At 38.1% G+C, this 13059-nt stretch overlaps 1 protein-coding gene across 1 annotated transcript in view; it reads right to left on the bottom strand.

Annotated features, from left to right (window-relative positions):
* Nucleotides 1-13059, bottom strand: part of SMARCAD1 (SWI/SNF-related, matrix-associated actin-dependent regulator of chromatin, subfamily a, containing DEAD/H box 1) — a 45883-nt gene that overhangs the window by 5135 nt on the left and 27689 nt on the right. Inside the window, exons 9-18 of the mRNA XM_009273537.1 lie at nt 8532-8734; nt 7196-7286; nt 5853-5952; nt 3954-4013; nt 3679-3754; nt 3066-3201; nt 1885-2022; nt 1482-1577; nt 489-606; nt 106-227 (exon numbers count right to left, since the gene is read on the bottom strand). Coding sequence (XP_009271812.1) covers nt 106-227; nt 489-606; nt 1482-1577; nt 1885-2022; nt 3066-3201; nt 3679-3754; nt 3954-4013; nt 5853-5952; nt 7196-7286; nt 8532-8734 — 1140 coding nt within the window. The remainder of the gene's footprint in view (nt 1-105; nt 228-488; nt 607-1481; nt 1578-1884; nt 2023-3065; nt 3202-3678; nt 3755-3953; nt 4014-5852; nt 5953-7195; nt 7287-8531; nt 8735-13059) is intronic.

Raw genomic sequence — 13059 nt, 5'->3', positions numbered from 1 at the left:
CTTTTGACCAGAGAGCTGACAAATAAAAAAAAAAAAAAAAATCTATTTAAGTTGCATTAAAAATTCTGAGAAATTAAGGATTGCTTCTGAATCTCATCACCTTACCTTGAGCATAAGCATGGACATTGTCCTGAGCTTGTCAGTTGTGTAATACTGACGATGCAGGAGAGGGTGATTTGCCATTTTTCTAAGTTGCATCATTACATTTCCCATATCAGAGTTTTTTTCTGTAAACAAAAAAATAAGGTATATTCAGAAGTAGCACATAGATGCCTATCTGACACATCTTTATCTCTCAGGAGAACTTTATTTGTAAGAACCAAATTTGACATTTCACCTATTACCTGAACTTCAGAAAAATTCATAGAAGGGATATAGTCAGTTTATGAGTATTAGACATTTCTACAAAGCAAGGGCTTTGTAGTCACATTCGACATATGTCTGGGCATGAAAAAAATCCAGCAAAAGGAAACGAGACCCTCACATACCATTACTATCAATAGTTTTCTTGAGCTTGTTTAAGAGATCACAGTAAAGTTGTTCCTGTTTCTCAGACATGGCACATAATTCAATGAGATCTTTTTTGGGAGGTAGTTGTTTAAGGACCTGACAAAATAAAAACATACCAGGTAAAAACTGTACTGCAGTGAACGGTCAATAATTCTGTACTATCTTACAAGCCTCCTTTTAAGCTACTCTATTCATTCTCCCCATCCCAACTCCTTTCATTGGCTGCAACTTTGCCAACTGAGTCAGCAGTTCGACTTACTCAGAACTTGATTTGGATTATACATCACCCCCCAATCAAGCAACACGGTCTGCACACTCCAAAACTGCACAAAATAATAATACATGCAATACCTGGAACCTACTCCTCTGCTAATCAGAGATACCCTCTTCAAGCCACTGACTACTAAAATATGCAAGTACACAGAAACACTTTTCGGATCACTATTAAGTTTTCCCTTTCTTTTATATATGCTATTCTAAATAGAAGAATTTAAATAGGTTCTGGATTTTAGAATGAAGAAGAAACATTTTGATGATAACAAAATAACACACACATTTCTAGTCATACATATACACAAATACATACATGCACATTCACTGCCTTAATCCTTTCCGTTAAAATAAAACACCATTACTATAAAGTCACAAATATATTTGTGGTTAATGTGGAGGATTTCTCACTTCTCATCGCTTAGCAGTGCACTGAATCACCTTTCAGTGATCTTTCCTAACTAAAATTCCCAACTGTAAATAGTCAGCAAATAAGCAGCGTCAAAACCCAAAGCTGCAGCAGGTCACGTTTTTACTTGCAAACTCCTGAAAGATAAAAGATAGCTCAAGTTTCTTGCTCTTCCTAGATAAACAGCTAAAGCTAGCACTGACAAAATTTGACCTTAAATTCTACTGTTAGTCTCAAAGATCATCAGGCTTTTTGATGATATGAAACCATTATTTTAAAGATAAAACATTACCTCATCTTTTACTCTTCTCAAGATGAATGGTTTTATTATCTGCTTTGCATGTGCAATCCTCTCCTTTTCATATACGCTTTGTTCTTCAGCACTCTTCTAAGGAAAATATTGCAAGAATTCAATTACAGTGTGAAGTTTTCAGCTGTAACTTAACTATTCTAACTTGATGAAAAACCCATCCAGAACAGACAGATCTAACAGGACCATTAGTATTCTGAGATATCCTGTTATGACACATTCTTACTTTAAATGGTTTATTTCATTGTTTCATTTTCTAGATTTTCATAATCACACTACCTGTTTCCATAAGATACCAATAAAACAGAAGTTATGCAGCAACAGCAGTGTTCTAGCAAAAAAACAAATAAATGTTATTTTCAAGAAGAGAGTACATAGTACTTACTGTTTTTGAAGAGAACATCCTTCGGATTTCACTTGTGCTACTGCTGAACATATGCGGCATGACAAAATTCAAGAGGGACATCAATTCCAACAGATTATTTTGAACCGGAGTCCCCGTTAGCAGTAAGCGATTCTTTGCCTGGTTGTCCAAAGTGGAAAACAGCAGTGAGAAACATTAGTCGAACAGGTTAAAAAAGAATATTGGCAGAAACAACACTGTTATGGAGAACTGAGAAGATGAGCTTGGTTTAAATTATAACTATTTAAACCTAATATATATTTAAATCCCATGAAATAATTTCCTGGTTAAGTCAACAAAATGGTTTACAGATCTGTGGGGAACTGAGCACATATCAATTTAAGACTATTCAAGAAGCCTAATCCAGATGTAAGAAAAGCCTTCCTGGCTCTATTAGGGTTTTTCTTGTTTGGTTGGTTTTGTGGGTTTTTCTGTTGTTTTGGGTTTTGGGTTTTTTTTTTTATTAATGTGCTAATTGTTGCTCCCATATCATCTTTTCTAATGTCACACAGTACTTGTGCACAAGTTTTGAATTGCAAGTACAAGCCACAGTTTAATTGGTCAAAGATCAGCTTCTTAAAAAGGCTTTTGATGAAAATATGATCTTGAAAAGTAAGTCATAATAAATGATCATAAGTATATTATTATTGTATGAATACTACAGTCCTGAATCACAATAATCAGAGAAAAAGCTGTACTCAAATTTTCTCTTTTTCAAAATGCTGCTGACTCAGGCCGCAAGCTACAAGAAAAAAAATTATTTTAGAGCTAGCTTTTCTTGCACAGTCCTATCAAAGTAGGTCCTTAAATACTACAGTGTTTCAGCACAAGTCATCAGAATAGCATGTTTACAATCTTTACTACTGTGGGATAAAACTGGAAAATTGCTTAATACTGAAACTGAACCACTACCATCATTGTAATGATGCTATAGGAAATTTATTACATTTCTTTGGGAGCTTGTCTCCCTGAAAGAGTTCACAACGCAGGATCCATTCCTAAGACCACACCAACACTTATATCCACTTGCATACTGTAGTTTCTGGAATATTATGTGTATATGAACTTTACAGTTAATACTCCATTTTCCCCCAGCCCATAACTACAGAACAGAAGAAACAGGAGTTGTCCCCTCTTAACCCAACAATAACTAAACCTCTTACATTAATTGTCATAAGGTGCTGGTAGCGTACAGAGCTCATGTTCTTGAGCATGTGACCTTCATCAAAAATTGCATAGTTAAGCTTCAACCTGCGAAACAGTCCTCGATCATCTGAGCTGCTAATTGCACAGTTGTATCTGTCAGTGAAAGATATCATAAAAGACACATTAAATGCAAACTTAACATGAACATACTGTTATCACAATCAAATTAAATTCTCTAAAATTGTTAAGAGTTATGGAGAGAATACAGGAGGTGCAGTAAGTAAAACTGCCTAGAAGTAACCAACCATAACACAGTTTACTACTGGCAAATAATTACAGTTTACTTCATGAGCCAGTGCTCTCAGTAACACTTTCCAAAAAACTATGCAAATCTATTGCAAAGTAATATGTATCTATTGGCACATATTATATGATTAATAGATAATATCTAGATCATCTAGTACATAGTATCCGTTACACATTAATAAAACCCTAGTTAACCATTACCTGAAAACAAAAATAAGTTCGCTTCCCATCTCACCAACCTCCAAACATAGTTTGTTTTGTTGTACCGCTAGAGGTCAGTAGGAGCTAACTAAATCTCACTTGTTATTTAATTACTGTACTTACGTAGTTACAATCACATTGAAATCAACAACTTTATTATTAATGTCCACCCTGAGATGTTTCCTATCTTCTTGGGATCCTACAAAAGGACAAAACATAAAATGAGTACAAGTACATATATTTGTATACATATAAAAATTAAGACACAGAAATACATTCAGCGATAAGTACATGTATTTAAACAACTGTCTTAAAACAATGCTTCCATGAGCAACTCATCTTTTCTTAGGCTGTTAGCAACTGTATTATTGGATTAATTTCTAAATTAGATTCCTCACCATAGTAAAAAAGGACATTCAGTTCAGGACACCACAGATGAACTTCTCTTATCCAGTTATCTGTAAGACATCATTAAAATAAAAAACAAGTCATTTATACTTTATTATGTCTTACATAACTTCAGACACACCCCAGCATTAAACCAAACATCTGATTTTAATGCAAATCCCTTTAAATTCTCCTGACAGTTAAGAAACTTTCTGTCTAAATGCTGGAAAACTGTTAATATTTAGGGAAATTAAACAACCCACAACTGGGCTTTAAGTAATTCTTGTTTAACCAGCTTGCACTTTAAACTACTATAGAAAGACCCTGCATGGTCTGTAACCACCATGTAAAAAAATATTACAACGCTTAACTTTTCAGCCTGATTTCTTCCCTAGCCAGTTAATTCCTCAGAAAGCAAATCACTTCATTTGTCGGTACTCGCATCCAGAAGTGTTTCATCAGGAGACACACTGCCTCTGGGAGTAGGCAAGGAAGCCTGACAACTTGACCCAGTTCCAGATGTGCAGCCAGCAGAGCCACCACCGGCGACGCTACCATGCCCAAGGGGAAGCTGCTTGACAGCCAACACAAATGCTGACCCCAAACCACAGCAGAAGGGGGTCTCTGGTAAATGCCACTTGACCCAGGCCAGACCCCGATCAGGGCTGAGGAGACGCCTCCGGAAAAGTGTCAGGAAAGATGCAGGTAGACCGTACTTCCCAGGCATCCGTGCTGGATGTGGCTTGGGCCAACCTGCCACTACAATAATTTTTCCATCAGAAGCCACACTGCCTCTGGGAGTAGGCAAGGAAGCCTGACAACTTGACCCAGTTCCAGATGTGCAGCCAGCAGAGCCACCACCGGCGACGCTACCATGCCCAAGGGGAAGCTGCTTGACAGCCAACACAAATGCTGACCCCAAACCACAGCAGAAGGGGGTCTCTGGTAAATGCCACTTGACCCAGGCCAGACCCCGATCAGGGCTGAGGAGACGCCTCCGGAAAAGTGTCAGGAAAGATGCAGGTAGACCGTACTTCCCAGGCATCCCTGTGCTGGATGGCTTGGCCCACCCTGCCACTACAATTCATGAGCCTCTACGATTCACTTCACAAAAGCACCTTCGTTTACACCTTTATGTACACCTCAGGTTTTAAGTAACATGCATTAAGTTACTTAAAAAAATGGGTTCTAGTGGATTTTAAAAGCACACTGAAAACAGCAATTTCAAACTGACGTTGAACAACTGGAAGCTTTTCTGATGCGTTAGGAGACATTTTTGAAGCCCAAATAACTATTTTATATTAAAAGCAGCATTTTCTTTCTAAATTAAACTTGCTACTTCCTCCTTTCTATAATTATTCAACAAAACCAAATTTAACTCCACGGAGAATTAGTTTCTGCTCAAACTCATCAGCTTCGCTGATATATTTTATTCCACCATATTCTTCCTGCTTTCGACTGAGGTCACTAAACAATCAAAACATGCAACTAAGACAGTCAGCCTCATCGTTTTAGGATTTTGATCTGCTTTGACAGATTCTGTGCAGCAAAAAGGGAAAAAAGACATTAAATGTCTCAAGTGTCATGAAACCTAACCCTAAGCACAGCCTGAAGACTAGGAATTTCAGCCAATATTCAGTAAGTAAAAAGACTACTTTGCTAAACAAGTTCAAATTGTAACAAGCAGCTTTGTTTTTTGTGAAGCATACAGAGCATATTAAAAAACTTTAGGTCTAATTAATTCAGAACAAGCATGCCTTCAGTTTTGCATTCCAATTCAAATTACTTAAGGAGTTGAATATCATCATAAGAAAATTAAGTTTTCTTTCACAAAATTATCTTAGTTTCACTGTCTGTTTATGTTTGGTTTTTTTTTTTAAACAAAAATAATTTTGAAGCTTGTAACTTACCTAATGTTGAAGCTGGCACAACTATCAAATGGGGACCCCTATTGCCCTCTTGGTAGAGATAAGCTAGAAATGCAATAGCTTGAATTGTTTTTCCTAAGCCCTAAGAGAAAACAAATCCATTTAAACAAAATTTACAACCTGTAGAACATACTAGTGTTTTGTACTCATAAGACAATTACAGTGTAGTCAATGTTAACTAAAGATTACAAATCCGCACAGAAAAATTGTTCTGTTTAACCACAGTGTTTTACAGAAGACAACTCCTTCTTAAGTACAATCGCAGTCAAACTCAATTATCTTTTCAGCTCAACATTTGAGCATCAGGGATTCATCTTTTCCATTTATGAAGTTTTTCATTTTAGTTCAAGTTCATCCCTCAAATCTTCTTCAAAAATTTACCTTCCTGAAACAGTGCTGCCGACAAATGATTACTTGGAAACTAATTGTTTCTTTCCATTTGAGCCAGTTGTACAAAGGATATTCCAGCTATTTCTGAAGTGGAATTTAATATGGAAATCAGATTTCTTTAAGATAAGCCTATGTTTCCGCCAATACTCACTTTTCTGTCTTCTGTATCATGGATTTAAAAATTTATCTTATCTACCACAAAATACACACATAGGGTAGTTCTTACAAATATGAAACGTATGGAAGTTGAGAAACACTGCCTACGTCTTAGTGAAGCAAACCCACCCATTCACTCATGGTTCGTCACAAGATGAACATCAGCCAGGACTAAAAGCCACTGACAACACATTCAGCATTTAGCAGCTGCAGCACTAAGTTTGTTCTGTTGTACAATTACTCAGCACCAAAAAAAACCCTCAAACCCATAAGCTTTTCTCTCTTCTTTCAAAACTTACAGGGAGCGTAATGACAAGAGATGGTTGAAATGCTGGAGAAGCAGAAAAGGTTTCTACCCGCTTAGTTTTTTTCTGTATCGTTAACTACCTGTTTTGAAACTGATGGAGGAGTGTAGAAGATAAGGGCTCACTACAACAAAATGCTGGACAAGTAGAATGAAATATACTTATGGCCAAGGAGCTATTAAAATGAATGGTTTGAGGATAATCTGTTGTGGTAGAAACTGCTTCCATTGCATCAGAAGACACCATGTGACTTGTAATTTTCAGTGTCATGAATCTTAGGCTACCTTTGACTTTCAAACTGAAAGTAAGAGCTCAGCAGCTTCTAAACATTTGGAGAAGCTGTTTGCAATTTAGGTTACATTAGCTAAAACAAATTACTTATATCTGCTCGGGATTTCTAGGAAATGAAAGAATTTAACAAAGGCATTTTTGCAAAACTTTTAACAATTCTTAAATAACCAGTTTCACACTTACCATTTCATCAGCCAATATGCCGTTCAATCCATGTTTATGCAGCAATGCTAACCAGTTCAAACCAATCTTCTGATACGGCTTAAGTTCCAAACTGTTAAGAAATCAAGCTTATTGTGTTACCATCTTTTATTTGTTTCTCCACGAAACACAACTTTACACTTATGTTAATCACAGAATGTAAGTTTAACATTGCCTATATTTTAATACACTCCAGATCTCCTCATGGAGTGAAAAACACAAGCTTTACTTAATCAGTCACCTGAATACCAAAGAGCATTTCTGAAGTTTCTAAGTAGTTTTCATACATCTTAAATGATCAAAATGAACATTACAATAAATACTTTTCTTCTAAAATCAGTGATCCACAACCAGTTAAAAGCAGTTACACAACTGCTGATTTTTAAAATACACAAAAAATTAAGTGGCATTTAGCAGCTGCATCACTAAGTTTGCTCTGTTGTACAATTACTGGTGGTGTCAGCACCCAACAAAAAACCCAAACACACACAATCCACAAAACACACTCAACAGCAAGTCACTTAGTTCAGCATTTTTTGCCAAAGAAGAAACATCACTTATAAGCTCCCTCCAAACAGTTCCCTCTTCCTCTCAGGTTTTATTTTGACACAGCTGAAAATCCTTTTGCTATTTACTACTAACAGCCTTCAAGTCTAATCCAGTTTCCTACTCTGCCCATTCCCACTTCACCCCTATGCTTCCTAACCCTTAGGATAATGCCCCCCACCATACCCATTTCCATTCCTCCTAAGCTCTCTCTCTTTTCCCCAATACCGCTTTGGAGATCCTTGCCAATTTACCTCTCTGAAATAAATCCTTTCCCCCAACACATTCCCCGTGTCCCTCCCACTGGATCATTTTGTACGTCTGAACTTCCTGACCGAGGTCTTCAGCCCAGCTGATAAACTTTACAAGTTTGCTCAGATTCATTTCAATTTGGCATCTTTGAAATGTAAGGTCCCCCATTACAGAATCAGTTTTGTTTGGCCTTTTGTTTGAAATAAGTTAACAGCTCATGATCCCGTCACTCACGGTTGGCTTCTACATTCATCAAAAACCAGAGCAAGTAAAACAAGGTATTGAGCGCTGTTATATCTTTTTGGTTTATGTTCTCATCCTCCTCACCAGCCTTCCTGACACACTTAAAAACATTTGTTGGATTCCCTCAAGTGTTGCACATCACTATCTAATTCACTGAGAGCTGCTAATTGTCAAACATTCACAACTCTACTTTCAGCAACTACAGTTTTGAAAATTCCAGTCTTCAAGTATACCTTATTATCCGACACCCTTGTAAGTATAAAAAAGGGAAAGATACCTCTGATTCAGAATGGAGGGTTGCTCTATGTTCCATCCACATCCTCCATCTTCAGTAATCCTGGTTACTTGTTTTGTCAGTTTATTTGAAATGTCTTCACATTTATTCATGAGCTTTAGAACCACGTCCCTCTCTTTCAGCAGTATCTTGCAATTCCACACTATGTCTTCTGACAAACCAGTAGTCTTAGTCATTTTTGTAAACTGCAAAATAATTAAAAAAAAAAATACTATGAACACTGGCAATAGCAGCAAAGGTGCAATGGTGAAAATCCACAGCTGCTGCAGACAGAAAGTAATTCAAGGAGCAGACAGTAACAGCAACCCAACCTCCTCTCAAAACTTCAAATATTCCTTACACACTTGGCCCACTGCAAAACTGTGTGAAATCCACACTGAAGGTCATGATTATAGCTCCTCGCACTGTAAAACATATCTTAAAATAAGAGAGACAATTTCTCTGAAGAGTTTCTAATGTAAAATATAGGAGCTTTAAACTCGTAAAATCCTCAAGGGGAGGCTTTGCACTACAGTGCAAAGCAAGCTTTGAAGGTCAGGCCCACTGACAGAACAAAACCACAAAAAGAAGAAAAAAACCCGTACTGATTATCATTAGATCTCCTTTTAAGCAATCCCTATTAGATACTAAAGATGTAAGATGTAAGCATAATGTAGGCATCAAGGCAAACCAACCTATGAAGAAGGCTATTAAGATTTTGTTATGAATCTGTCTGGAGCTCAGCATTACTCAGTCCCAGTTCTAACTGTACCACAAACGGCACATTCAAACCAGACTTAGGCAGACTGGAATAAAATAAAGATTTAAGGGGTAAGAAGTTTCCCAAAACTATGTCAGGTTTTTTGTGGTCACCAGGTACTGACAGGCCCAAAAGATCAGCAAGAATTGGTTCATTCTTTTCAGTTCTTCATATTTCAGTGTTGGAGGAGAATTCCTGCACCAAGCCAAGATTCACCTAAACTCTTTTTTCTTGAAACAAACCCGACCTCCTGTGAAATCTGTGAAACACAAACTTACACAAATCTACCAGGTCATTAGCACTTGCCAATACATTTTCATGGGCAGTACCATCATCCTGACAAGGTTTTAGCACCATTCAGTTTCTCCATTTTTTTGCATGTGCATGTTTCAAGTCAGTATTATCCTCATTTTACAGAGGGACAAATACATTTTCTAAATGTCTTAGCAAACAAGCTGGCAGAGGACAAGTCAAGATACCAGAACCTCTATGTAAATACAAACTGACACAAGGCCTGTCCACCGCTCCTGAGCACGCCTAGTTTACAAAGATGAAGCACACCAGTGTTTGAATGAAAAGCTTGCTACTGAGCCACATGGACAGCCCACATTCAGTATCACTGTGGCTCCCTATCCCGCAACAGGGTATGCCCTCCTGGCTTGGCTGAGAAGAGATCTTTAAGTGCTGTAACTGCTCTGCCACCATGTCCTCATCTTCTCAAAACAAGTGTTCCCACCTTGACCGAGGCTAACTTCCTCTGCTGCTTTGTATTCTGAGTCTACTACTTAGAGCAGATGTTGCTTCACTCATGCTTGCTAGAAGACGCATCTAATCCAGCATAATTTTTTTTTTTAAATAATGGCTCCATATCACAGTCCTTCCTACATCAATCATGAACACATGCTTTCTCCAAGAGCTCTTGATTTCTTTTTTGTTATGAGAATTGCTACTCATGAGGCTCATTCTCACAACCTTGTGCCAGCCACAGACCTACCATGTGACACCACGTCTTTAATTAAAACTTAAATTTTCCTAATTTTTTTTTCCTTTTGAACTATAGAGCATTATTAATTTTGACACAGAAGCCTTACTTCCACCACTTGCTTCCTCAAGTCCACACTAGTTACTTTATATTTCCTTCCTCTAAACTTCATATCTTCACTATAATATGGATATTCTCCATTTTAGAGCCAAGAAGCCTGAAGTCATGTCAAAACAGGCCCTTCAGGTCCATCAGCTTCTCCTGGATTCCACGTAGGGCCAACTGCAGACAGTGTAAAACCTTTAATAAATTTATTTCTGCAGTAACTGGGGTCATATTTGTAATTATAGTATTTTCATGCATATATATGCATAAAGTTATTTCACTGTAAAGAACAGACATCGTCCTTTTTTATTAATAGATTTAAAGAATTGAAGAGTACAAGAACCTTTGGATTTGCCATTCTTTTGTTAAAACAGAAGTAATTGCCACACAGTTTTCTCTGAATTTTAAATCAGAGATCTGTTAAAATTTAGCACAAGACTTAAAAGGCATATATTCTCCTAGAATTCCTTCCTTAAAAAAAGAAGGGGTCATATGATCCAGCTATTACGTGTTAAGTAACAGATCAATATTGCCACATTGCAGAGTAAAAGCAAGCTTTGTTAAGCTGAAGTGTACAAGCAGGCTATGCTTTGACTCAAAAGTAAAAAAAAAAAAAGTAGTGATGCCCTCTACTGACAGCCTGCCGCTACAGTTTTGGGTTTTTTTTTTTTGTTTGTTTGTTTGTGGTTTTGCTCCATTTTAAACAAAACCCAGAAAGTTTACCAACACTCATAGGTTAAACCAGGCTAAGGCACACATGTCAACACTTGTGAAGAAGTTTTCTAAATAGACACCTTTATTCAGAAATAAAAAAACATGGAAAGAACATGATTTTTAATAGGCAATTAAAAAAATTCAACATTTGTTTTGATGCCTAAAGCTTTGGTTGGCATGAATATAAATCCTGTAATCTATAAATAAAGGGGTGGAGAAATAAGCCATCTGTTATTAACAGGAATTGTATTGTTTCGTGTCAGCATGTTAACATTCATCTCCAAGTTACAACAAGAAAAACTTTATCTACTGGTTTACATGTGAAACACACGATGTTACCCTGTCGTGCAGAACACAAAGCAGATCCTTGGGTGGCCTTTGGTTTACCACAGGTTCTGACATCCTCCCAGGTTCATTTTTTTCAAATGAGGTCCAAAAAATGTGAGAACATCATGGACAACTGAACCCATGAGCTTCCACAGTGTGCTTCGAAGAAAGGTCCACTGGAGTCCTGGGCTGCAGCAGTGCCCCACGGTGCATAACCACCAGGCTGGCAGGCTCTACTTGGGCTTACCTTACACCACTTGAAGGCGATTTAGGATTTCACTTTACCGCTTAAGGGGGGAAGTCAGCCTCAACCTCGATCAACAAACCCTAGTTCCACTTTAAGCAGCTCCCACTTCTAACCTGATGCATTTGCTGCCTCCCTTCAGTTTGCTTTGGTGCAAGGTGCTTCTGGATTTCCTGCTAGTTTGGTTTGCGTAGCAGTTTGTACATGTGCAGCCAAACAAAATGAGAGATGATAAAAAAGCTGAAGCTGCCCTTCCTTGAGTTTTATCTCCTAGCTCATATACTATTGCAGTATACAGAGTATGATGGACAAATAAATCCATCTTTGACTGCTCAGTTCTCCCATTCCCCTAAAAGTGGTAAGCTAAATATATGCTATGTCAGAATTTCTATGTAATATTTTGTGTCAGTTTAACTTGCATGTACTCCTTAAGAATTTGTAATTTTTAAAAACAATAGACATGGTTTAATTTGCATAAAGTCATTAAATGCTAAAAGAGATGGCTTATTTTGTGATAGAATACCGCAAATGAGAGAAATGAGATGATACAGCAAATCTCATACAGATACATATGTTTCTATGCTAAAAGGAAATCCAGACACTTGACAATTATAAACCTTAAAAATAAGAAACTAAATAGCATTAAACTCCCTCCAGTTCATACCCCTGCATTTACCAGAGGCAGCGTGAAATTGCATTGGGCACACACAACAGGCTAAGGAACAGAACACCTCCCCAGACCCCAAAAGCTCAGCTGGGCTGTTTCTGGAGCCAGTTTTGGCTCTGCCCTTGTTTCTTGGCACACACTGAACACAGGCAGGTATTGCTGTTATGTGACCGTGTTTACAGCCTGTCCGCTGAGGAAACGGCGCTGAGATCTGCCATTTCCAACACTGGCCAATTCCAACATTCTGGAAAAGACAGCACTGTTAAAATATAATTAAGTGCCAACGAGTTTTTTAGAGGAGTGAGGGTGAGGAGGAAGGGCGATGGGTGCCCAGAAGTGCTTCCACCAAGGAAAGAAATCATGCTGTCTACGGCCTGCAATGTGTGCCAGTGGGGTGTCACCAGGATCCCGAAGCAAACAGGAAAGGAAGGTGGGAAGCCAACATAGGAAAGGACCCACCAGGAAGGGAGATATCTCTAATGGCTGTCGGTTTACTAACACGTGTCTAGCCCGAGGAGGTGTAGACCATGAAGCCAGTACAGAGCAGGCCTGCACCATGAGAGGAAAACATCGCTGAATGCTGGCCCCTTGCACAAAAGCTACTTAACATGTGACATCAGACCAAGACACAGGGAGGTGAACTTTCCTCTTCACCCTGTCCTGCAGTCTGCTCTGAACCCTCATCTTCTCCTTGCCCTCCACAGCCAGCCATGTTTTCAGTGCTCCTCCTTC

The sequence above is a fragment of the Aptenodytes forsteri genome, unplaced genomic scaffold (genome assembly GCF_000699145.1).
Source record: "Aptenodytes forsteri isolate BGI_AS27 unplaced genomic scaffold, ASM69914v1 Scaffold93, whole genome shotgun sequence".
Classification (NCBI taxonomy): Eukaryota; Metazoa; Chordata; class Aves; order Sphenisciformes; family Spheniscidae; genus Aptenodytes; species Aptenodytes forsteri.
This window is presented reverse-complemented; position numbering and strand designations above follow the sequence as displayed.